Consider the following 27,900-nt stretch of genomic DNA (forward strand, 5'->3'; position numbering starts at 1 on the left):
CTTCCTTCAAGGAACGAATTCTCCAGACTTAAGTCTCACTAGAAGGTGAATGCTTTTTATTTAGACTCAACTTTCCATTGATTGTTATATTTGTAAAAGGAGCAAGTGTAAATCAAAAACAATTAGGAGAGGACTATCTCTAACATAACTGATAGAAACCAATGGATCTCCACTTTTCTGTAAAGGGAAAATAAGGCTTCTCTCACAAGGAAAAATCCTGCAGAGGCTGTTTTCTACTGCAGTATTGCTATCAATTTAGAATTTAAGGGATGAGTATAGATAACTCGGTATGACAGATCCAACAACTATTTCACAATTATGCTGGAACACCTTATGCAAGGAGTTTGCAAAAGTCCAAAACATTTACAGGAAGCATTATCCCTGAAGACTGCTTGGCTGTATACACTAAGCCTCCCAAGGCACTGGCACCTCTTCTCTCCTACAGCAGCACGACATTGTGAACAAGTACTGGATCCACATCAGTCACCGCGCAGGCTGCTGCACCTTCCAAATCTAATACCTGCTTGCTCCCAATTCATCTGGCTTTTTCCTACTTCTGATGTTACCAAGCATGACCACGTTTTAGAGATTGCTTTACTGCTCCTGTTGGTCTGACTGAAAGAATCCCGGTTTAAGAAAAAAATGCAAAGCATTCTTGATTCAAGGCCTTAATTTCAGTGTCCTTAAAGGGCTATGACTACTTGAAAACTCGTTTTATCTTATTAAAACAAGTAATGTATATACTCCACCATTACATAAAATTCCAAGTGTAAAAAGAAATTATTACACACACAGCACTACAGAAGTTAACAGCTGTCAAGGTACAAGTAAAGTTTGGATGCTCATTTCCCCAATTTAATTGCCACAACTGGAAAGACTAATAGAATCATAGAATCATTCTGCCCCTCTACTCTGCTCTCGTGAGACCCCACCTGGAATACTGCATTCAGCGCTGGAGTCCCCAACACGAGAAGGACATGGAGCTGCTGGAGTGGGTCCAGAGGAGGGCCACGAAGATGATTCGAGGGCTGGAGCACCTCTGCTATGAAGACAGGCTGAGAGACTTGGGGCTGTTCAGCCTGGAGAAGAGAAGACTCCAGGGTGATCTTATGGCAGCCTTCCAGTACTTAAAGGGGGCCTGCAGGAAAGCTGGAGAGGGACTTTTGACAAGGGCGTGTAGTGATAGGACAAGGGGCAATGGCATTAAATTGAAAGAGGGTAGATTTCGATTTGGTATAAGGAAGAAATTTTTCACTCAGAGGGTGGTGAGGCACTGGAACAGGTTGCCCAGAGAAGATGTAGATTCCCCATCCCTGGAAGTGTTCAAGGCCAGGCTGGATGAGGCTTTGGGCAACCTGGTGTAGTAGAGGGCGTCCCTGCTCATGGCAGGAGGGTTAGAACTAGATGATCTCTGAGGTCCCTTCAAACCCTAACCATTCTATGATTTTATGATTCTATCATAGAATAGGCCAGATTATCAATTGTCAGCAAGTTATTCCTACCAGGAAATTTCTGAGATTTCCTGTATACAAGGCATATTGAAAATATAAATCTTGAAAATTGAGAGAGGCAAGTAATTCTTGACAATCTAATCAAAGGACTGCAGAAAACCGATCATCCTCAATATGGAAAAACTTAATTAATTCGTCAAGAAGCTGGGTTGTACAGAGGACACCATCCTCTTGGATTTCATCTTCTGTTCCTTTCTGCCATCACCTCAATTCCGTAAGTGCCTTTTTCCCCTAATTCAGTAGCACATGGAACACAATGTAACAGACTCTTCTTTCTAGACACAACTGTACGTCTTGTGAAGCTTCCCACAGCAGCCTCCGCTTCTCCCAACACCAGCACAACACTTTGTGCCTGTGAGCTTCACTAGCAGATGAGGTAATGTGACAGGTCATCACGGGAACATCTACTATTTCTTGAACAGATACTGTTAGATAGATACTGTTTTACAGTTAGATATTGACTACAGCTGAAAATTGAGACAAAAGGGGTTTTTAAGTCTCTTACTTTCTCCTTGGGACACGCAAAGCTCAGGCCCAAAGATCTCCTGGGTTTCCACAGTCTGATCTGAACTGTCTGACTGTTTTTGCTGTCATGGTGCAGAAAAAAATGCAGATTCAGGATCCTTGCTGGCATGTTTAATCAGGGACAATACCTTCCATCTTTTCTAAGCTATAAAACTACTGAAAATTACATTTTCCAAGATCCCCCTATATTCTCCCTGAATAAACACTATGGGTAATGTTCTTTTTCTTTCTCTGCTATAGCATTTCTGAACAAGAACTCTGCACATCCTCTTCTTCAAGTCCACCCTTGCACCAGCACCCGCAGCCTTTTCTTGTTATGCCTCAGAGAGGACTCCAGGCTTTATTCGGTACAGGAGAAAAAAGCACATCTTGACATCCAGAAAGAAAAAAAAATCAACAAAAATTTTGCAACAGTGTAAAAATACTAGGGGTATTAGAGCATGTCCCCTGTTACTAGGAATGCAGGGCTATAGACAATTACTAGGGTATACGCATGTTTCCTATTACCTGACAGAGCAGATCCTCCAAATCCTTTTTCAATTTCCAGTTATCCACAGAACAGTTGAGAAGATACATAGATAGTGAATCCCTACTGTGTCTTAACAGGGATGAGGAAAGAAATAAGTCAATTCTAGAGGTAGCAAAAATTCATTAGTAACAGGACAGCCTTAATTATCCAGAAACCGAAGTCACTACGGCAGGGTACAGTTTCACATAATATTAAACGGTGTGGAGGTATTGCTGCTGAGAAAAGGTCCCACCCTCCTTCCCCCAACTGCCTGACCACGGACTTCCATTGTTTCTCTCCCAGATCTAAATCATCAGGCAGCCACATGGCAAGTCAGTTCAACAAGCTGATCCAAAGGAAAAATATTAACCACCACTCAACTCCCTTTTTCACATAAGCTTTAGAAACCCTAATAATAAGATTCCTATAAATAAATAATAACTAAAATGTAACATGTTACAGTTATATGCAGTTATTTACCAAATATATAACAACGTTATTTTCAAGACACAACACTTGAAAATATTCTGTTATTTCATCTCTACACCGTTTTGCCTCTCTAAAAATGATTGCTAAACAACAGGAAGGAGATGTCTGTTTAGCAATCTTATGCCAACAATACACGTATAAGAAAGAGACTGGCACTTGCCTTTTTAGTATCAGGCTTTAATACTGAATTTCAAATCATCACAGATGAGAGAAAATTCTGTTAACATACCAAGCAATTAACTCTAAGTAGTAGGCAAGTATTACAGTAAACTTTTTGGTTTACCTGTAACATCTGCAGTTGCTACTTTCAGTCCTAATCTCTTTGAGCGTAACAAACCCCAAAATACTACTGCATTTATTGTTAAAATTAATTAGCAAGCTTGCAATTTATGCAAAGAACACCATTTCCTATTCCATCCCAAGAATGCAGAGAAAAGCATGGGGTAAGAAGTCAGTTTGGCAAATTTTAAGGAATTCTGGTTAGTCATTTAATTCAAGCCTATTCTTTCCAAGTGGAAAAGGGATGCCAAGTAGGCAATATTTACAGGTTAAAACAATGGAAGTACTAAAGACGTCACTGCCACAACGGAACAGCCACATCTGGCACTCATTCAGGGACAATATTAAAATACTTAATTAGGACTAGAAAGACAAAGTCATAGTGTGACAATACTGTTGACAGACTACATACCATTCCCTAGCACAAAAACAGCTTAAAAATGAAGTTTATTTGAAGGCGAGTCTAAAACTTAACGCAACTGTAGTGAGCTTTAAAACCTGAACCTCAAGCGCCAATTAGATTCCTCCCCCTTCAAAACACATGCAGTTACACCGAGGTAATAACACTGATCAAAAACCACAAAGCAACATGGGAAAGCACAAGGAACGACCAGCTATCTCTGTCTTATCACAAAAAGTCTAGTAACAATTCTGGAATCACAATACTAGTAATTTTAGGCTTACAAGGATTTACTTTGGCAATTAAATAATTTCAAAGAAGTGACAAACTTCTATACATTAGATATAGAACCATACTGCCTTAAAATAAATTACAGAAAAAAATACCCAACATAAAAATATTTGAGCTTTTGGTTTTGCCATATTCACTTTCTAAATCAAAATACCTTTTAAAAAGGAACGACTGGTATAAACACAGCTCAAATAGCATGTGTAAACACTAATTTAAAAAAACAGAAAAATAGAATAATAGTTATCTGTAGCAAATATTCCCCTCTCTCAGGGCTCTCAATTTCCTCCAGAAAAAAAAAAAAAAAATCATTTTTCAGATTTGTATAGAATATATGCATGTTGGCCCAGCAGCATACATAGTTTTAGTACATATTCACTGACACATGTTCCACCAACCAAGTTCTTAAGGACAGAAAAATGACATATAAGGCCAACTCTCAAAACACACTAACTCATTCAATATTGCATGATCCTACAAGACACATAAGCATCCCAAGAATAACAACGCTGAGTGCCATAATACACATAAAACTCTTGACCATTGATTGCTCAGAGACATCTGTTCTGACACTTCCAAAGTCCTAAGAGATCTTACAGTACTTTAGATTATCCAGCACATTGCACACTAAAAACGGAAATGTTCATTACGTAGGTTTAGACTTCCCTAATGTAATTGAACCCTATTGCTTCCAAATTATGTAATATTTCTCTGAAATGAGGTATTGCAGTAACACAAACATGCAGATAGGTAGATGATCTATTTTGATTTCCAAAGGGCCTTCAAAAGGCTCAGACTTCCTGGACTCCAGAAATACAATTTAAAGTTAGATAGCTATACTAGTGCTTTCCTTGCAGAAGACACTTTTAATGGCAATACTCAGGCACATTCTTCCATTAAGAAAGAAAATCAGTATACGCAAGTTCTCCCTCAAGCAGCAGTGCTTTTCAGTCCCTCAAAGCACAGAGGCGAAAGTAAATAAAAATCAGTACATGACATCTTGTCAAAGAAAGCTCAAGTCTGCACAATGGATTCTGAAAAGCAGAAACCTAATAGGAAAGTTATGATGAATGGAACAAAGCTATCAAGTTACACAACGGTATAGGTTCAGCTACAGATACACAAAACCTTCCACCTACACTTAGGAATGTAGTCATGTATTCAACATAACTGCCACGGTACCTAAAAATCTCAGGGAAACAACACTGACATACGTTATTGGTACATTGATTCTTCCATTCAGTAATTCCAGTCCAGTCTGAAAATGAGTTGATATGGTTTTGAAACTGAACACGTTTCATTTCAAGATCTGGATTTTAAGTACAATTAGTTCAATTTATTGAAATTGCTAGAATAAACAGAGGAAGTGCTGCTACTTTTACAATCTACTTTTACAACTGAGTATTTGGTATAATCAACATAGTCATATTTCTAACCATCTGTTTATCAAAACACTGTGTGGAGAGCTTATTATCTATACAATTAGTTTTATGTAACTATTTCAAATTTAAGCAAAAAAAACCCAAATTTTACTGTTCAATCTGCAGTCAAAAGAAGTACATGCTCAGGAAATCCAAAGAGCTTTAGATGCAAAAATATACACTGAAGGCAAACAACCCTTTCACTACAATATAAGACTGTTAGGAAGAGACACATAGTCTAGCTTAAGTCATAATAGCATTAACCATCATGGATTACGTGTATGAGACAAGTATTTTTCCTAATGACAATTTCCTGACAAGGCCAAGTTAACATTACCAAGTACTTCTGACCTACTCCTTTTGTTGAGTATCATCTGTTAAGCATGCACTCAATTTCTCTCTCCTTCCTGCGCCAGCTGAGATTTCTACTTATTCTTCCCAATCAGACCGATGGCACCAAGGTGCTTTAAAAGAGTATTTACAATTAATTTTTCTCCCTGTCCTTTTAAAATCGTTGTTTTACAGAAATGGAAGATCTGAACGAGTCTAGATCTTTTAGGGTAGATTTTAGCAAAATAAGCTGCCTCAAGAAGATCAGAAAAATAACATTTAAGAAAACTACAGCAAACTTCAAAACTAAACAGGATGACAGCAAGAGCAAAGGGGAAAGGCGTTTTAAAAGCAGCAGTGATAGCTGAAGGACTTATTTCAGCGTGAAACTGATCAGATGAGGTAAACCAGGATGACACCAGCATGTGATGCAAGCGTACATCAATATGACCTGAACAAAATTTCTTTAGTGCTTTAACACCAGTAATCAGTGCAACCCTTCACATATGAAGCAAAGACCTCGGCTCAGGAATTCAGAAAGATTGTCTGTAGCAGTTCAGACTCCCACCTTTCTCCACGTGTTCCTAGTAAGACCAGAGTGACACACCAGAGAAAAGGAGAAATAATAGCCCAATCTTACTTTAGGCACTGTCTTAGCAGAGTTGCAACTGCTAGAAGCATGTTGAAATAAATGAGGGCTATCCTGTCCTCCTCACTACTGATGCAGGAAAAAGGATTAACATTGAATTTCAGGTAATTCTAGGAATACTGAAGTCTCAATTTATTTGATCACAGCCAACATGAACGTTAGTTCTCGTTATAATGCAAAGTCTGTAACAGCTTTGTTTTCCTGTTGGGTAGCACGGGCCTCACATACACAAAAGAATACATCTATTAGTTATCTGATTCAAAGAGAGAGGGCATTGGACGGGGAAGAAAAAAGACAGAAATTAACTGCCTCCCTATATGCTAATGACAAAGGTTTTCTGGTCTGGTGTGTTGACCTTGGCTAGACACCAGATGCCCAACAAGTCGCTTTATCACTCCTCCCTCTCAGCTGGACAGGAGACAGAAAATATGATGTAAGGCTCGTGGTTGAGATAAGGACAGGAGATCATTCAGCAATTACTGTCATAGGCAAAACAGACTCAACTCAGGGAAATTAATTTAATTTATTACCAAACAAAATCAGAGTGGAATGAGAAATAAAAGAGAATCTTAAAACACCTTCCCCCCCACCCCTCCCCTTCTTCCTGGGCTCAATTTCCCAAATTCTCTACCTCCTCCCCTGAGCAGCGCAGGCGGACAAGGAACGGGGGTTGCAATCAGTGCGCCACACATTGTCTCTGCTGCTCCTTCGTCCTCACACTTTTCCCCTGCTCCAGCATGAGGACCCTCCCATGAGAGACAGTCCTCCATGAACTTCTCCAACGTGGGTCCTTCCCACAGGCTGCAGTTCTTCACAAAGAGCTCCAGCATGGGTCCTTTCCACGGACTGCAGTCCTTCAGCAACAGACTGCTCCAGTGCGCATCCCCTGCAGGGTCACAAGTCCTGCCATCAAACCTGCTCCAGCATGGGCTCCTCTCTTCACAAGGTCACAGGTCCTGCCAGGAGCCTGCTCCAGCACAGGCTCTCCACGGAGTCATGGCCTTCTTCAGGTGCAGCCACCTGCTCCGGCATGGGTTCTTCCATAGGCTGCAGGTGGATCTCTGCTCCACCATGTGCTGGGTTTGTGTGGTGGTGTTTTGGTGGTGCGGGAGGAGCTACAGGCATAGTCCCTGTAAGAAGCTGATAGAAGCTTCCCTAGCTCCAAGTTGGACCTGCCTCTGGTCAAGGCCAAGCCAATCAGCACCTCTGTGAATAACATATTTAAGAAGGGACAAAGACATCTGCACCATGCAGGACCTGCAGCTGAGAGACAGGGGAGGTGGAGGGCAGGGGCTGGCCCCCAGCCTACCATGCAGGCAGCTGCCCGTGCTGGGCCGCTGCCGTTCGACTGGAGACAGCCACGGAGACGCGGCTCAGAGCACTCCAAAGCACCCCGCTCCCACAGCACCTGCTGGGCGGAGCTCATCCCGCTGCAGCTGCTGAGGTTTGTCAAGCTCCGCATAGCCGCACTGAAGAGAGGAGTGAGATGTGAGAGAAAAACCTATTCACTGACCTTGATGTCTGCATAAGAAGGGGGACTACGTGCACCAGAGCTGAGATTCCCCTGCAGCCCATGGTGAGACAGCAGGCTGTCCCCCTGCAGCCCACAGAGATTAACAGTGGAGCAGAGATCCATCTGCAGCCTGTGGAGGACCCCACACCAGAGCAGGTGGCTGCACCTGAAGAAGGCCATGACTCCATGGGAAGGCTACGCTGGAGCAATCTGTTGGTGAAGGACTGCGCCCCGCAGCAAGGACTCATGCTGGAGCAGATCGTGAAGAGTTGCAGCCCGCGGAAAGGACTCACATCAGAGAAGTTCATGGAAGACGGTCTCCCATGGGAGAGACCCACACTGGAGCAGGGGAAGAGTGTGAGGAGTCCTCTCCTTGAGGAGGAAGGAGCAGCAGAGACAATATGTGACAAACTGACTGGAACCCCCCATTCCTCATCCCCCCGCACCACTGGGGGGAGGCGGCAGAGCCAGGAAGAAAAAAAAAGCTAAAAGTCCCTGACAGGTAACTGTATCTTATTTACATAATCTGCCTTATTTCAATTCCCATACAGAGTTACTCTGTTATAATTGTGCTTACAAATGAGAAAAACAAATGAACAAAAAAAACCCCAAACGAACCTAAAACTTACAATCAAGAAAAAAAAAGTACTTTAAAATAATGCCTTCCAACCACAGAGGTTTTAAAGGCAGAACCACCACACTGTCTTGATTCTATGAAAAGAAAAAAAAAAAAAAAGAAAAGAAAACACACCAAACCACAAAATCTTCAATCCATTTAAAACAGCTGCCATAGCTCTCTCAAAAGAGACATCTGAAACGAGTGTCTGTGTGGCTGTATTCTACCCAAGAACAAACTACTACCCAAAATTTCTACCATTATTCTCCCAACGGAAAGAGGAAGAAACAGGCTAAGCTCTACTATAGAGATAACAAGAGGGTGGAAAAGGGAAGTCAGTAGACAAGTTAATTAAAGCTTTACTCATTCAGGAATAAAGAAACTATGACAAGTGTAATACAGCAAGTGAAGGCCACTCTTTTCCTGAAGATATAAAAAATGAAATTTTAATAAGCTTTTTTTATGTTATATATTGTCTACACATATTTGCTTGCCACAACTTTTACATTCTCAGTTTTTTGTGTTTTCTTCCTCAATGCCAACTCACACACAGACTCCTGTTAATTATCACTCTGTCTCTAGCGATCTTAATGAAACACTACGTATGATGTGGTTTGAAGAATTACTGGCGTCCCAAGTCCTTTGACCACAATCAACATGAATTTCAGTTTCAGTTCCAGTGCAGAGTTTGTACAGGTTTGTTTTTCCTATTAAGGTCATTAGGAAGGGCCGTTTGTACAAAGAACAGACACATTAGTTATTTGTTTCTATGAAAGAGAGCACTGGAAGGGGAGGAGAGACGAGATAAACTAACTGCATCACAAACAGCCTATGAAGAGAAGCTGAGGTTCAACCCAAAATGATAAATAAACAAACCTTAGGAAGCAATCATATGATACAGCTTGCATTGATTTCACAGCTTGCAGCCACGGGAAGAGGCAGGTTACTCATTCCCTTCCAAGCAAGCACTCCCATCTCCCTCCCCAGCAATGGCTCTGGTACTTGCCCGGTTACAAGGCAACCTGTTCTCACTCACTTATCTGACAGAAACTAACCTAGCCAGTTTTTTGCCTGTTTATCAAGTTAGCTTACAGCACAAACAACTATCAGAGCCAATCCACAAGAGCCGGAGGGACTATGTAACCTGGGAGAGGGATATGAGAAGTAGGACTGCCCCTTCCTGCAAGGGAAGTCACTAGACCCAGATAGGCCTACTGTTGAATTTCACCTTCACTATTCACTAACACTCAAAACTACTCTGATCTAATACATAAATTGCCAATACCTCACCAATTAGATTGCAGGGAACATGGAATCATGGAATTGTTTAGGTTGGAAAAGACGTTCACAACAATCAAATCCAACCATTAACCTAGCACTGCCCAGTCCACCACTAAACCATGTCCCTAAGCACCAACTACGCATCTTTTAAACACCTCCAGGGATGGTGACTCAACCACTTCCCTGGGCAGCCTCTTTCAGTGACAACCCTTTCAATGAAGACATCTTTCCTAATCTCCAATCTAAACCTCCCCTGGCAAAACCTGAGGCCTTTTTCTCTTGTCCTACCACTGGGAAAAGAGACTGAAACCCACCTCGTTACAACCTCCTTTCAGGTAGCTGTAGAGAGCAATAAGGTCTCCCCTCAGTCTCCTTTTCTCTAGGCTAAGAAACCCCAGTTCCCTCAGCCGCTCCTCATAAAACTTGTGCTTTAGACCCTTCAACATCCCTTCCTGCAACTGAAACACTTACTAGAAATCAATCATATACCCTGCACAACACTGAAAAAGACATTGCTAATTCCAAGGGGTGTATACACTGGCAATAGATGCCGTAAGTGAAGCAAGGTTTTTTAGATAGCACAGGATTTAAGATGGTCTTAGTCTGACCACCTTTAGGTATCCCAATCCTTCTTTGATGAAGTGTTTCGTTTTACCAGTTTCTTAAGACCAGTTATCTGTAGCTCCAGCTGTAAGAGAGGCGGAGGCAAGTACCAGACAGATGGATGACTTGATGCCATTACCAATATATTATTTACCTACAAAACACTCCTTCCAGTAATTCAATGATGTACAGCAGTAACTGTAACAGATCAGAGAAACAAACAAGTAACTCTAACAGTTTGAAAGCCACATTTCCAAATCACATCAAACATGGCTTTCTACAAAGCAGGATGAGATCAGAAGGACAAATTTTCAGCTAGATTCCCAAGCCCTAGTTTGAGAGAAACATGACAACCATTCTGAAGTGTGAAGATATTGACCTGCTCTTAATTAAAGAAATGCCAGCCTGTTGGGAAACAACAAGACTTAATGCTTGGCGTTTTTTTTTTAGAGACTGAGTAGAAAAAACTCACTAATGGTTCTTACATGCTCACTCATAGCAGTTCTTGAATTCCAGAATTACCTACACCCAAGTCTCACCAAAATGACTCTATTATAATATTCTTACGTAACAAGTATCTCTCCGATATTAGGCCAACCACCTCTTTTAGGTGATCTGCACTGTGTATTAGAAGCAAGTTTTAATTTATTCGGGAATTTGTTGGCATGTCTTCAGCTGTTCCATCTCCTTCTCAACAGCTAGAAGTGTTGGTTGCTCCTCATCAACAAAGGGCATGGATTGCAGCCTCCTACAGAGAGAATACTAGCTGGTTATTCCAGTTGCCTAATAAAGATGAGCTGTGTAGAAAGATCAGGTTGCTTAATAAAGACGAGTTGTTTAAAAAGATGATGAAGCACGTCAAGTACTATCAGTACTGTGCTATTTTATGCAACGCACAGTCTGTAAAGCTTTCGACATCCTGAGTAATACTGTCAGTAGACACCATCAGATCTGTCTTGTTCTCAAGCAGAGTGATAAAAAAAGGTTTGGAGGTGAACAGTAACAAACCCACAGTGGCTTCCTAGCCTGAGGGGATTGATTAGGAAGCTAATGATGGTTTTTAAACTGTTCCTTCATTGGAAAAACACGTCATGCATGACTTGGAAATACAACTTTCTGTTAACATTAGGCAATACCCTTTTCTGTCTCCCACTTCTAGCACCAGTAACCACTATTAGCATAACCTTAAGACTCCATTGCTTCAAATCCCTTATTCCTGGGTTACTATATGACTGATTTGCTGTTTTCACAGACTGCAGCAACAGGAAACTTGGCTTCAGCCTGCTTTACACACCTTTTAACTCGCTCCTTACAGCCAATACAGTGTATCACCTAACTGGTTTAAAAACTTCTGAACCAGACAGGTTTTCAAGACCTCCTGGAGCCTCCTACTAAGTAGCCTTAATGCTCACAGTAGCATTCAGAGTCTCTGCAGCAGTACCTGAAATGTATCTTTTATTGACTTCAAAATTCAACTCATTAAATAGTTCTTCTTTAAGAAAAAAACCCTCAAGGACATTTTTAAACTCCTCTGCTTCACAACTCTGTAATTTCCCCTCCAGTCTACACTATTTTTCAGACATTGCTAAGAACTCTTTTTGTAAGCTTTTTAGTAAGCAGAATAATTTCGGCATCTTCTAATCACAACATAAAATAATACATGATAGCTCCTATAGCTTTGAAATACCTTACTTTTACAAGGCAAACAGACTCGCAGTCAATAGCAAGTAGAGACAGACACTTCATTTTTGAAGAAATCTGAGAGCAAACTGGCTTATCATTTCTAGCTCACCATCTTCATTTCAAACACAGATGGAGTAGCTGATTACATTAACTTCTATTTAAGCTATGATACAAGCAAACTGTTTCAGATACACAGATAATGAGTTTAAATATCAGATGTTACACTGGCTGGCTGGCAGAGCAGTAAGTAGAATCAGCTCCTTCAAATCAAATAGATAATGTCCATAATTTAGAGATCTTTATTGGATTCTCAGCTGCTTATAGAGGTCCAAAGGGGCATACTGGCCAAAACTGCATCCACACAGTCCATAACATATCAAGAAGTTAGTTTTACACATTATTCCATCTATAGAAATCTAACTGTTCAATCTTCTTCAGATGGAATTAATGAAGCACAGTAATTTTCAGACCACGTGGAAACTTCAAATACTGCAGAACAAAGATAAATAGAGTTTGGGGGTTGAGTTACATCAGCACTAAGATTGGATTTTATCTGCATCAACCATTTCTATTCTGGATATAATTTGACACACCGATTTTAATCTAAAGCTCTAAAAAGTTCAGATCCAGGTTACTGAAACCAGATTTTTTGTATCATAAGCTATCTAAAGTAATCTAAATTATTTGCAAAAGCACAAATCTGTATCTTTAATTCTAGATTTTACACACAAACACTTTGAGGTAATCTTTGCTTTGCAATCTGTGATACTCAGCTCCATAGATTTTAGATGGTGGAAAAGAGGATTTTATCTATGTATCACTCTACTGTGTGTATATATAGCTCTTACAATGCTGCCTTCTTCATAGTGGGCAAAACACTGATAACATTCAAACAAGAACGCTCAAAGAAATGCACAGAACAGCATGAAGCAGGAAGCAGAGGACCTACTGCAAAAGGTCTGGAAATGAGTACAAACATTTGCCATTCCTGTAAAAATTACAGGAAACATTATGATTCACTTATTGTGAAAAACACAAAATTAATTGTTCAGGAGAAAATTTCTGACTCAAATTTTGCTTAATTGTTTCTGTGATAGAAGACAGGAAGTCTGCCAAAGAGCAACACGTCCAAGTATTTGATTTCATGTGTCAATGCTACAAGAAGCGATGATATGAAAATGTTTTGATATAAGCTAAGTAAATTACATCTTTACAATTCAAGACCAAAAGTACATTTTATTACAGGTCTTAGGCACCGTTACACACTGGAAGCCGAGTGGCTGGAATGCAGCTCTGCAAGAGAAGGACCTCGTAGCCTTGGCAGACAAGCAGCTGATCATTACTCAGCAACGAAACCTCATGGCAAAGGCAGCCAACAGCCACCTGGGCTGCGTTAGGAAAAGCATTGTCAAAAGGTTGAGGGAGGTGATCTTTCCCCTCTACTCAACACTGTTGAGGCCACACCAGGAGTGCTGGGTCCAGTTCTAGGATCTCCAGTAGAAGAGACATGGACATACTGGAGCAAGTCTAGCTAAGCACCACTACGATGATTAAGGGACTAAAGCATCCTTCAGACACAGGCAGGCTGAGAGCGCTACAACCCTTCAGCCTGGAGAAGGGGGGAGGGGGGAAGTATGCATTTTTCAGCTGCTAGTGGTCAGACATTGGAAGAAGTTGCCCAGAGAGGTTGCAGAGTCTCCGTTTGTGAAGATATTCAGAACCCAGTCATACACAGCCTGCTCTAGCTGACCCTGCTTGAGCAGGGGAGGTGGACTAGATGATCTTAAGAGATCCCTTTCACAGAATCACAGAACTACTGAGGTTGGAAGTTATTTATTAAATCAAAATGTTCTATATTAATTTGGGTCTACCACAATACTGTTACAAATCTGGTTTAAACCAGAAGTAAGACTAACAGAAGACTTTTGTTCGATATAAATTGATGCTAAGTGAATTAGTTAAAATAGCAAGTACAACAGGATGCAGCCTTGGAATGAACAGTTGTAAGGAAAAGCTACTCTCAAATCCAGAGTAGAGAAGAATTTGGGAGAAATTTAAAGAACATTAAAAAAAAGAAGAAGATACACCTAAATAAGGGTATTAGGGCAACATCCAAGTAAGGATGCTGGCCCCCAAAGCCTACCTAAATTCAGACAAAAGACTGCTAACTACAGAGGTACCTACACTCACCTGGCACCTCACCACTTGAACTGAAAATTCCAAAAGCACCACGTACTCTGTTCGCCCCGCACGCCCAGCCAGCGCGCGACACATTCCCTGGCATCTAAGCCCAAAGGTAAGCACAGCTGCCATACTTCCAAAGTATCAGGCTCTAAAAAATAGTTACATGGTGATGCTGGGGAAGGGAGAAGTTACTTCGTTTTGCCAAGTGAGATGTCAGGTTGTGGGAGTTGAAGTCCACAAATCCCAAAGGAATGTTCATTCCCAGGTTACTTTTAATGTAAAGATACTCTATCTTCCCACTTAGGGCCTCTTACTCTTCAAAAAAAGAACCCAAGAATTAGGGGCCCAGAACAGAACGAAACAACTCAAACAACCTTCTGGTTAGGGCACTCGGGCATTGACGAGACTATCTTGAGTTCTGGTCCCCGCTCCTCACATTAGTGAATAAATACATATTGTGAGCATATATTTCAGCACAATCTTTTGCAGGGCTTAAAACATATTAATACTTTTTCTAAGACTTCTGATTTAATAGTGCTTCCTACAGGAACGCAACAGTCTATCCCCTGACTATGAAAGCACCTGTTTTTTCTTTAAAAATGGCAGAATTGTTCATTTATCTAAGCATTTCAGAATCTGGTGAGGACTTTAAATTTGCCTAAAATCTGACTCATACCTGCCAGACTTTTTGGGGTACTTTTCTGGTTTAAAGGTGATAGTAATCTTTTGCTTTTCTTCATCATCTCTACTAACATAACCCAAAAGCACCAAAAAGGTTTTTCTTTAATAATTAGCAAAAAGTAGTAAATACTTCACAAGAACAAACCCAATCCTTTACCCCAGGTGTTCCCCAAGTAAAGATTTAGAGGTCAATGATCTCTAAAGAGCCTTTAATGAGTTCAATAATTTACTGAATGCGAAATACTAAGCCATTTTCATACAATTCAATTACAGAAGAAAAGTTTATCAGTTTGTTTGTATTACACAGCACTGGCTATGAAACTAAGTAAAACTAAAAATACTAAGAAAAAATAATCAGGCTATTTGAAGAGTGACAACTCCCCAACCTTACAGTAAAATTTGTAGTACATCAATTTAAATACACCCAGAGTCAGCTTTCTTTAAAAACAGTTTTTACTTTTAGCAATTCAAACCATAGAGTTACATAAGACAATGTCAAACTGTGTATTTATCTTCAGAAAATGCAAGAATTAAGATTGGGCTTGATGCAGCTGCTTCAGGTTAGATCCCACTCAGAGGAAGATACAAGAAGCTACATTTTAAATTTATGTTGATCATCACTTCTTATTTTCTGCACACCATAAAGTAGCTTCCATCAAATCAAATACTCAACCATGCATCTGTATCAGCATCAGCAAGCCTACTGACTGCATTAGAACATGGATCTTCCACACTTCAGAGTGATGGGTCACTGCAGCAGATATTTCAGCAGCAGTTTTTTTCACTCACAAATTAATGTTTAATTTAAACTCCAGATTCTTGCAGTACAAGTTAATATTCTCCAAGCATTCTTTGTTCCATTATCCATTTCCTTCTGCATTGTCTTCACTGTCCTAGCCTCTCTCCATCCAGCTTTTCACCTAGAAGACTGTCTCTTTTTCACTAGGCTGCGTACTCCCTTGCAGATACCCCACGAGAAAAGAAAAATCTCCTAATCTCAGTTCTGATTTTTCAGACACCTGAAAACCAGAAGTCTCATTCAGTTACTGTTTTTTTTGTGTCTGGTACAGAGTTTTGAAAAGGAACTATCTCCTTTACTCCCAGCTTCTCGGCATATAGTAAGTTTCCAACAGCAATCATTTACATATCTACACTTTTTCTTCCAAACACATATAAGAGGGTACATGTTGCAGGCAAGCCTATTAAGGGATAGAGAACATTTCCTAACAAAAACTTTGTCCCAAAGTATCATGATGCACAAACTTAATAGAAAGCTGATTAATTTCTCAGGGGCTCAGAGCAAGGCATACATTCATGCTGGAAAGACTTGTCCCGCCTTCTCAGATTTGCATTATAAGAAACAGAATTTTACTATACTGTGTGAATCAACAACCCAGTATATAAAACACATTTACCTGCTACTTCTGTCTCCAAATTCCCCATTAGCTGTACAAAGAAAAAAATACAACAGAGAAATAAGCTATTCAAAATATTTAGTAATGTGTTGTAAAAAGTGTATTATATTTTACTAGTGTTGCCCTGGGACAGTATGGAAAACTGCAGATAAAGGCTTTCCTGCTTCAAGCTGCTGTATGGTCCACAAGCAACTCCCTGGGAATTTTCCATGTAGTTTGCACTGGGAACTGACATCACATACTGCAGGGATGTGTTCACTTCCATTCTCAGCACACATGCGCCAACAGCAGTAAGGAATGCATTGCAATTCACTCTTAATCACATGATATAAATGTACCAGTGCCTGTTTCACGTAAGTTTAGTCCAGACAAACAAGATGTTTGCTCAAAATCATTTCACTGATCATCCGACCATACTTAAAGGTGAAAACTTTATTTTCCCATATTTTACTACTTCTTCATTATTTTCTCTCATTTCCTTTGTCCCCCTCCCCACACAACATCGCTGTTTAAGACTGTGTGTAGCATCTAAGAAAAAAGAGAATTAGATGCAGTGCTACTCCATGAAAGACAAAGATTCAGCCAATTAAGGTGGAAGACATGCATTGACATTCACATGCTGGGGAGGAAGAAAAAGGGCACAAGAGCATTAATGTGCAATAAACAAACAGGATTGTAGAGGTATCTCATATCTATTCCTTACTGTAAGGAAACCACTTCTGGGAAAAGACTACTTGTACATGAGGCATCTTTGTAAGAAGCAGGTAATGGCACCTCACATGAACAGGTCAAGCACTGACACCAACAGCAATACCTTCCTTTCACCGATACACAAGATTTTGATCTCTCTTTAGTAACAATCATAGAATCACCATAGAATGGTTTGGGTTGGAAGGGACCTCAAAGATAATCTAGTTCCAACCCCTCTGCCATGGGCAAGGCCACCCTCCACTACACCAGCCTGGCCAAAGCCTCATCCAACCTGGCCTTGAACACTTCCAGGGATGGGGCACCCACAACTTCTCTAGGCAACCTGCTCCAGTACCTCACCATCCTCACAGTGAAAAATTTCTTCCTTATTTCTAATCTAAATCTCCCTTCTTTCAGTTTAAAGCCATTGCCCCTTGTCTTATCACTACATGCCCTTGTAAAATGTCCCTCTCCAGCTTTCCTGTAGGCCCCCTTTAAGTACTGGAAGGCTGCTAGAAGGTCTCCCCAGAACCTTCTCTTCTCCAGGCTGAACAGCTCCAACTCTCTCAGCCTGTCTTCACAGCAGAGGCGCTCCAGCCCTCGGATCATCTTCGTGGCCCTCCTCTGGACTCACTCCAACAGCTCCATGTCCTTCTTGTGTTGGGGACTCCAGCGCTGAATGCAGTATTCCAGGTGGGGTCTCACGAGAGCAGAGTAGAGGGGCAGAATCACCTCCCGAGACCTGCAGTATCAGAACTAACTAGAAGTAAAAAGTTTTATTCTTCTATAAAGTGGAGGGTTTGTGGTTTTTTCATTAGTAAATAAAGTTATTTACACACTCAAATAAGGGCCAGGAAAGAGAATGCACATTATATTCTCATTTGGCAGTGGTAGCTGAGATACAAATTATAAATAAATAAATAAATAAATAAATAAAAGCCAAGAGGTAACATTTGCAGAAGCACTTAAGAGTTGCATCTTCTCTTCAGGAAATTCTGATCTACTCAAATGATACTCCTAACTATAGTTCATACCTAAATCCTTCTTACTGGAGTTTCACGATGCTTCAAGCACAAGCCAGCTGACCATGCTGGAAGTATAAGCTACAGCCAAGGCATTTGCTTTCACTCAGTTGAGACACTTTTCAGCAACGATGCTAGTTTGATCACTCAGTGCTACAGCTGCTCCGTTTGTTCTTAGCAAGAATAAGAACACCATTCTAAACTGCTTCTCCTATATTCATTACATCAGAGCAGCACATTTTACTACAGCATTAAGAGATTCAAAATTATGTCCCCAGAGGTCCCAGCAATTCACACAGGAGGGCACAGCATCAGAGGCAGCAAATTGCTGCTCTCCTTTGCATCGCACTAATGTATCCTCCGTGCAGACAAGCAGCATAGTCAGAACCTCACGTGAGGTTTAACAGACGACACGTGCACCATTTTTGTTAACATGCTTTTGGTCCCACCGTACATCAGCAATAGAGCACAGAGAAACGCCTAGGACTGCGTGTTTGGGCTTGAGGCAGTGGCATGTCAACACAGCACATCATCATGAAATAAACAGAAAAAACTATCCCAAGAAGTGGACTGGCAACATTTGCCTGGGCACAATGCCACATTAGCATGGCCATCTTGCTTTTGTACTCTTCCTAGACCACTCCATAGTCTACTCACAGATCTGCCCATCAGTACCCCTGACAGACATACATTAAATTCTACAGTGTCTCATTTCACTTCCTCTTGTTCTTGACATTGAGTTTTGCAAGTCAACAGCATGATGGAATCCTTTACTGAAAACATTCAAATATTTTTGTTATTGAAACAAAACTAAAAGTCTGTACCTTGGGCAAGCCAACTAGAAGTTTTACAAGTACTATCGAGTAATAAGACAAATCAATTTCTTTGGTCACTCTTCATTTACATGATTTGGTCTTTGTTTACTGGCCCTCAAACATCAATATCCCAAAGGAAAATGTCAGTTCATTTATGTTCAGAAAATACTGTGTGATAACTTCTAAGAACGATAGATCAGATCAATCCTATATCCTCAATATCAAAGACTTCATTTCTCAGAAAGTCACCTTTCCTTGCACTCATGTTCAAGAATAGTGCTTTAAGAGCCTTTAAGTGAAGAAAGCATTAATGTAAATGGAACAAACACAATTAAATTTATGAAATTAATTTCCCGGGTTAGCTGCAATGTCAGCTGACAGTTTCAAATGAAAATAAATAGACTTCATACCACAATATATTAAAAATTCAGAACAGTCATCCTCACTCCAGTTGGCTTTTAAGACAGAATGATGTGAGAGGGTTTTCAAAAAAAGCTTTCTTGCTTTTGTGGCAAACACCAGCATTTATGCCTGCCAGAGCAACAATGAACTCAATATTTAAAACCGGTCTTTCTTTTTGAAAAGTCTACTTTAGTTAATGTTGAAGTAATGGAGAAAACAGTATTAAATATTAATTCCATTCAAAAGCAGAATTGACCTGAGGAGATGTAACTAGCCACATAAATCCACATTACCACCATATAGCAGACATCTCAGGACTATTCATACTCCATAGATTGTTAGTTCTGTGTATTCATGAGCTAATATTACAATACATTAGAAAGGACTGACAAATGAAAAATAGCTTAGCTATTTTAGAAGCTGTATATTTCACTAAAATATCTCTCCTACATTGCTAATAAAACAATAGCAATGTTAATTGAATTTTCATACATCAGCAACGAGACAAATGTATAACTTGAGCATTTTTCTGATTTTTAAGCATGTACATTGTACCTACGAAAGCCTTTACTGATTACTCAAGAGTCATATTTTGAAACAATGGTATTTTATTTTAAATTACGTAAAGAAAGTACAAATATTTACATGAAGAGTATGAGTTCATCTTCAACTTGCATAAACTGTCATGTAAACAGAACGGAGACACTGTATCACACGACCTTTCAAAAGATGATACAGAAAGTGCACAGAAAACTGCACTTAGCATAAGAAATCTGCTAATGAATATGAAAACTGTCCACAAAAAAAAAGCTAGAAACCACAAATAAAGAATGAAAACAAAATTAACGTGATTTTTGCCCACTGGCAGTTAACAGAGTGATACTCCACTGTAAAACTTAATCTATTTTATTGCCATTGTGTTGCCGTAAGAGAACTCATCATCATAAATAGATCAAGATTAAAAAGTTTAAAAAGGAATATATTTCACCCTCTGCACTGTAGCACTTAGCAGATATATGCAGAAATTAAGCAAAGCAGCAGCCCTCTACTCATACTTCTCTTACCTCTGTAGTGTGTAGCTATAGAAGTCACAAAACACAGCCCTCTGAAAACATTTTAATTCTTCAGTCAAATCAAGCACATATTAAATATAACAAAAGGAAATGAAGATACTGAAGTGCTATGTAAGCATCATCAAAAGACATTTTGGAATATAAAATCATCATAAATTAACTAGCTAATAAAACATTCACTATTAGCCAGTTAAAGACACATAAAGACTTACAGCACCTTCATTTGCATGGTCAAGAATGGCCAAATAAAAAACAATAATACCAAAAATATTGACGTAGATTAACCATAACATTACAAAAAATTAAAGGTAGTGTTTAAATCACTAATTCTGAACCTTTGTATCTTCTAAGTAACATTGAATAGACAATAATTTGTACTTTAGAAAACAGAACTATTAGCATTTAACAATTCTTTGGAAACTCACTAGAATCTTGTTGCAATTCTAACTTTCAAAGCTGATTTTTATTGGACAACACTTTTTTTCCTTGCCCTAGTTATTATGTCAGAATGCATATTCTAAACCATCTACTGTTCTATTCCAGAACATCAAATGAAAAAATTACCAAATTACAGATCTAAAGGAAAGCAGTGTTAATTTCAAAGTCTATATACTTCAAATAAAGCCAGTTCTTCCAGAAAACTGTAAAGAAAGGAAACTTGTAGATACAATTCTACATGTTATTACACAGCTTCAAAAATTGAAGACATTTGAATACTTACTACTCTAGAGTGCTTATTATGATAGAATACATCTACTTTAATATATATTAATAAGTCTTCCCACTTCACAGATGGGAACTGAGAGGGAAAGAATGGCTTGCTCAAATGAAGAACATGAAAGGATTGAAAACAGACATCCAATTACACAAGTGCTAGTCTGGCATCCTTATTATTAGTTTCTTCTCAGTTTAACCAGAACCGTTTCCAGCTTTTGTACTGTTAGAACTGCTGAAGCCACTTGAAATCACTTAATTCTTTGGCAGACGACAGTTCACTGGACTTAAGCTGAGGTTTCCATCTTTCTTCTGAGGAAACAAACAAGGCTAAACCAAAGAAAAGTAAAGTTAACAAACACATTAACTTTTCCTTGAAGTCTATAACACTTCCTTAACATACACCCAGTTGCCACAGGAAGAATTTAAGGTTTACGCACTATAAAAGCCTGAAAGTCAGCTCAAAAGCCTCTGGTGCCAGACCAAAGCTCCAGTGACCAGACAACGATTTGTTGATTCCATTTAGGCCCTTGTACATTTATAATTACAAGACCTTAAATTTCTGTAAACAGAAAGGTCTGCCCCAGAAGGTATTGGTCACAGTCTCTCCTTGCAGTCTCCATGCTTCTCAATAGCAGACAAGGTACGGTGATGCTCATAAGCCCCTTTAAGACAGACGCACCAGCTTCGCCTGTCTCTGCAAACAGATGATGCTCTGGGGTTGCAATACTGCAGCTGCACTGGAAATGCCTTGCTTGCTACGGACCCCACTAGACGAGCAGATGGGTCTGGGCCGAGGCCACCAGGTTCAAAGCAGAATCACATATGGTGACTGAGACACAAAAACAAGGTTCCACAAGACTGGGTGAGCCATTGATCCCAAAGCAGGCAGTAAGGAAGAAAAATGAGCAACAACCCTGTCTCTTCCCTCCCACTATCACCTCCTCCAGCAACATGGTCCTCACCAGTGTTTTGCAATGGTCTGGGACTTATCCTAGCCCTTGATGAGCCTGTTCAGCTCAGTAACCCAACAAAAAGCTGACCCAGCAAAAGAATGGGTTTTGTCAGTTTTCTGAGCAGAGCTGACTTACCAAACAATTAGACAAGCACTGAACCAGCAAAAGAGAAATTATAGTAGCATGCAGCCAGGAGTGGGACAGCCTCTTCCAGCAGCAAGGCGCTGGCAAAGCCCATGGTGCAGAACCTCATGTATAAAGCTCCAAAACAAAGAACCGATTCAGGAAAATGTAGTCACTATAGCATGTACATTTCCGTCTTTTCTTAAGGAGAAAGCCTGCCTTGAGTACAAACCAGCAAATTAAGAGGGACCTGTACCATGTTACCTAACAGCTGCAAGAAGGAACCTTGATTTTGAAACTGATATCAAATTAAGGAGTGGACAATTAGTTTTATGTTTCTTCAGAGACCAAACGAAGACATGCCCAAATCAATACAATATCAGAAAAACTATGTTTAGCTCAGATGTCATTGTGGTGCTGATTTTTTTTTCTGTTTGAGAAAAAAAGCCTTGAGGCATCTGCTATTTAAATACTCATCCTCAAAAGGTACACGAACCACCTTTCTTTTCAAATTATGTTATTAAATGTTTTTTAATAATGGAAAAGCTGTAAAAAACATCAAACACTTAAAGGCAAAGTTCTATATACCATCAATGAACCGCTCTAGGGAAAGGAAAAAAGTTAATTCTTTCAAGAAGGCTACAAAGAACACAATCCTGAGAGCAAGAGCTATCATTTTAAAGACAATTCCATATAAAGCTAATCAATTTGATTTCGCTTTGCAGAAGTACATACATATGTACACTACATACAGATCAGTGCTCTATTTCCTTTATTGCCCTCTAACCTGCTCAAATTAAATGTTGATTTCCATAAATATAAAAAAATGTAAAAGAAAAAGGATTTATAGCTTCTAAATTTAAGTTTAATTTACACAAAACGCCCAAGATGTAATACGAGCAAAGCTGGATGGGCTGTTCTCTTTCCTTCTTTTCCTTGAGGGAGAGACACCAAAATCGACACCTTTATGAAATTTTAGGAAAAATTACCAATTTTGAAAAAAAAAAAAAAGGATGCTTTCCCTTCCAATTCCCTACTGCTTTGGCTTTGAAGAATAAAACATTTCCTTTGTTTCAAAAAAAAAAAAAAAAAAGTGTTTTTCATGTAAACAAAATACATTAAAAAGGTTACAGGCATTTTAAAAGGCAAAGACTGTCACCATAATTGACATTCAAACATTTGATAACTTCTTACCCTAATTGTCACTGAGACATGCTACAAGTTCACTGTATGTTCGTTGACAAACAAAACAACCCTTGGAAAAGTGCTACACAGGAAACTTTATGGGGGCACCTGCATTTTTAATTCTCAGTTTGACTAACAGAATTCTCTGTGTTCCTTTACAACCAGTACAGCACAAGCACAGCTTTACAAAGCAAACAGCCTCAAACAGCTAACTGGACAACCATCTACTCCTGAAGCATCACAGGCAATATTACATTGTGCAGACAAAACCTGAATTAATATGCTTAAACTGAAGTTTGTACTCGCCTGTCTGAAACCTAGTCTACAAGAATCAGCGACATCTATGCAATGCACATAAAGCTAGTTGAGTGCAGGTATCAGAAAAAAAGACAAAAATTTCAAAGTTGACAATAGGATTTCTGCAAACTCCACAACCATAGTCCAAGAAGAGAGCTGAAAGTAAGATTGGCTAAAATATTATTTTTTTTTCTGTGCATAAGGTTACATATATCACAGTAAAAAACATGCGAGAAAAGACCACAGTATGCAGTTAACCTAATAACTGAGGTAGAGCATCAAAAAACTAAGGGAGACAGAACAAGAACTATCACACTATGATACATATCATTTGAAGATGAAGACAGGAACTTAAATAGGTGTCAGGAGCTACTGAATAGATTCAAGAAAAAGTTGAACACTTAGAGCAACATAAAAGAGTTTTTCTGTTGCATCCTAGTTAGAGTATATTCTAGACAAGTCAGAAAGCAGGAAGCAGTCTAATGTGACATTTTCATTTAAAGATAAAAAGGCCAGGAAAATATAGAAATTGTCCAAAATATACATGGCAATATATATTGTCTGTCTGAAAGATCTGGCAGTTTGTCACTTCTCAGTCTCTGCAGCCTCTCCACTCCTGCGAGGTATTCCAGAAAGCGAGGAAGCCTAGAACACCACACAGTCACAGACGTTACGCTCTTTTGTTCAGCAAGAGGTAATTACACAAGGCTGTGGCTGGCTGTTAGGGCCAGAGTAACTAAAACTCAGAATGTAGGTTCACAAGCTTGTAAGGCATATCAAAATATTTGCTTTTACCCAAATATTTGTCAGAAGCAATAAAATGTATTATTTGATAATATCGATATATTGATAGTAAGTCAAAGTACAGTCATTGGAAGACGGTGCAAGAACACTCAGGAAAAAAAAAATCACATAAAAATAAGGGGATTAGAGTTCTGTCAGAATAGACTTCGTACTGCCTCCAGTGTATTGCTAAGGCATTCTCTTGACTATACATAGGAAGGCAGCAGAGTCCATAACCCAATAATACGTGCTACATATCATGCTAGTGCACCACAGTTAAGGATGGGGTTTATATGTCTCTTAACATGAAGTCACATCAATCTCATTCCACAGGCTGGGGGGGAAAAAAAAAAACACAACACAAAACAAACCAAGAAAGTCTGAAACCAAGAAGTTCACCAAAAACTTCAAGATTTGAGAGCACATATTTTCTTTCACAGGCTATGTAACAGTCTTCAGATACTCTTAGAGCAAGGGGAAAGGCACTCCCAGAGCAGACCAGAGCTGGGAGAGGACAATGGTCTGCCACGATCCTGTCCCTTAGTCACAAGACTGGGTGAGCATGCAACTAAATCCCAGAGCAACATGGCTGTTGCCAGCTCCTGCTGGTTTGCTTACTTTCCACACTTAGGCTTTCAGACTATCAAAGCCTTTCAGTGCTAGCACAGTTCTTCTACCAACTGCATGACAGAGCTCAACCACAGGAACCACTGTGGATCTTTATGCAGATCAAGACTTAAGACAGCTACAGAGTGGTCTGTCCCACCTTTGTATCAGACGGTCAACACTTTCCTCTTTGCAACAATTCCAGAAATTAGTTCGCTTGTACCCTAGTAATATTAGTGCACAAGACTGGCATTTAAGTTAAGCCTTAACTTAACTTAGCAATTGCCAAGACAGACTGAAAGAACAACACTAACATGCAGAAAAATACTCGAAAGAGAGAGAACCTGTGATCATACAAAGGCCTTCAGATGACGTCTGCACCTTTATTACAAGGAGTGATCAAGTTTTGACAAACTTGTATTAAACTACTGTAATCCAACAAAGCTGTTACGCAGCTAGCTTCAAACAACAGTACTAGCAAGAGTAGTGTCAGTCTAGTTAAAAATATTAACGAGGGGTTGTTTTTGAAGGTGTCACAATTCCGCTTTGTCAGTTTTTACAGTTTACAAAGCCCTTTTCATAGTTTCTATTATACTGTGGCTTAAGCGGAGGGAAACACATATACAAAGAGCATATCAACTCAACGTACGCACAAACCAACATCTGAAATACTGAAAGCGCCCCGTTCAGCCTAAAACGTGGCAAGAAAACACCCATGTGTAATAATTACTGTTAAGTAACACCTAGAGACGCAATCTACTTTTAGCCAGCGCTTTTCTTTCGCCGTTGAAGGAAAGAAAGAAAAAAAAAATAATTTAAACAAAAACACACACACAAGAAAAAACCCAACAACAACAACAACAACAAAAACCTCACACAAGCATCGCCTCTCTGCCGCAAGCGCTGAGCGCCGGAGATGAAAGGCAAGCCCAGCAGCGCGGCCGGGCCGGACCGCCGCCGCACGGCACCTCTCCCCGCCGGGAAGCCCTCCCCGGCGCACCGCTTTGTTCGGCGACCGGCTGCGCCGGCGAGGTGCGAAGCCACAGTGCGGTCACGGCTGCCCGGGCAACTTCGGGGCCCGGGGGCCGCCGGACGCGGGGCCCTGGCGGCGGACGGCTCCGCTCCGCTCGGCCCGGCCGGGCTCTGCCGCCCCGCGCCGGCAGAGGGCGAGGCGGCTGTCTCGCCGGCGACGCCGGGAGCCTGTTTTTGTTACACGGGGGGTATTTAAATGTCCTGCTGTCAATCACAAGGCACTTCCTACACGGCCGCCAGCTCCCCGGCCCGCACGCCGGCGCCGGGGCTCCCCGCATAATGGGGGCGGCAACTCGGAGCCCCGCAGCCCGGCCGAGCCGCTTGAGCCGCGGGCCCCCAACTTGCTCCTTTGTTTAACTGCCCGTGAATCCCCACCGCCGCCACCTCCACCTCCTCCTCCTGCTCGCAGCCGGGAGGCTGCCGCCGGGCCTTTATTATTCGCACGCTCGGCTCGCAAAACACACGCGAGTCAGCGGCGGCCGCTCGGGACCGGGCTGGAAACGTCAAAGCCGCGAAAGGAGCGGGGCGACCCTCCTCCGCTCCCCGCTGCCCTCAGCCAGCCGCTCGCCCCAAACAAAACGCACGGCGACCCAGGAGCCCCCGGGCCTTATCGAGGGTGAGCCCTGGCACCCGGCGCGGTGCCCTCTCCGCACTCCTCCGCCAAGAGACCGCCCTGTCCCGGGAGAAACCCCCCGGGGGAGCGGGGCGAGCGGGGAACACGACGCCTCTCCAAAGCCGGCTCAACTTTAGGGTGGCGCTGGCCCGGCCAGCGAAACCACCGGCCCGGGAACCCCGCATCTGTTGCTCTTTCATAACCGGCCTGCCCCCGCCCGGTCGCCTCGCCCGGACCGGCCGCCCCCTCGCAAGCGTGAACCCATGTGCCCAGGGACGGCAGCCCTTGCCGGCACCGGCCGCTGCCACGGCCGCGGGGGGGAGCCGGAGCGGACAGGAGCCCGCTCCCTCCCACGCCGCCACGGCACAGCCATTGTCCCCCCGGCCGTCACCGGGTGCGGGCGGGGGGGGAGGTGACTACCGCCGCCTGTTCCCAGTGACCGGCCGACCCGGCGGTTCCCCCCCCGCGCCGCCCGGCCCCGCGCGGCCCCCGGCGCCTACCTGCCGTGGAACCAGTCCTTGCAGATGTCGCACTCGATCATGAAGCGGCTCACGTCGTAGGGCTCCCGGCACACGCAGTACACGGGGGTCGCGGCGGCCGCCGCCGCCGCTCCGGCCATCTTTAAAGAACTCACTGACTGAGGCGCCCGCCCGCCCGCTCCTCCTCCCCCTCCCTCCGCCGCGGCCGGCGGCACCAATAACAACAGCGCGCGTGCCAGCCCCACACGCCGCGCGCGCCCCGCCGCCAACAGGCAGGCAGGCACGGGCAGGCGGCGCGGGAGCGAGTGAACAACAGCGCGCGGGGGCGCGCGCACGTGCGTCACCCGGCCCCCGCGGAGGCGGGAGGAGGGGTAGGGACCGCCCCCCCCCTCCCCCCCGCCCTCCTCGCGCGGCGGCCGTCCCCGCCGCGCCTGCGCTCCGGGGAACGCCCTCGCTCCCCCCCCCGCCCCGATTCTCGCCGAGCGGCCGGAACTGAGCGTGCGCGGGGGGAGCGCGCTCCCATTGGCCGCGGGGAGGGGAGCGCACGTGCCACCGCCCGCCCCTCCCGCCGCGGGGCGGGGCGCGGGGAGGCACGCGCTGGCCCTGCCCTCCCCTCCGCCTCCCCCGGGCAGTGTCACGCGGGGAGGGGGAGGGGCAGGGTGCCGCGAGGACACGGGCGGAGGGAAGGCGGGCCGCGGCGCGCGCCGCCCCCCCCCCTTATGTAACTGCGGCGG

General features: G+C 42.2%; 1 protein-coding gene across 3 annotated transcripts in view; it reads right to left on the reverse strand.

Moving 5' to 3' along the window:
* Nucleotides 1–27,326, reverse strand: part of KDM7A (lysine demethylase 7A) — a 72,705-nt gene extending 45,379 nt beyond the window's left edge. For all 3 annotated transcript variants that reach the window (XM_086611180.1, XM_086611181.1, XM_086611179.1), the window contains exon 1: nt 27,188–27,326. In XM_086611180.1, the coding sequence (XP_086467306.1) occupies nt 27,188–27,306 (119 nt within the window). In that variant the 5' untranslated portion in view covers nt 27,307–27,326. The remainder of the gene's footprint in view (nt 1–27,187) is intronic.
* Nucleotides 27,327–27,900: the final 574 nt, after the last annotated feature.

This window comes from Tauraco erythrolophus, chromosome 4, assembly GCF_009769465.1.
Source record: "Tauraco erythrolophus isolate bTauEry1 chromosome 4, bTauEry1.pri, whole genome shotgun sequence".
Taxonomy (NCBI): domain Eukaryota; kingdom Metazoa; phylum Chordata; class Aves; order Musophagiformes; family Musophagidae; genus Tauraco; species Tauraco erythrolophus.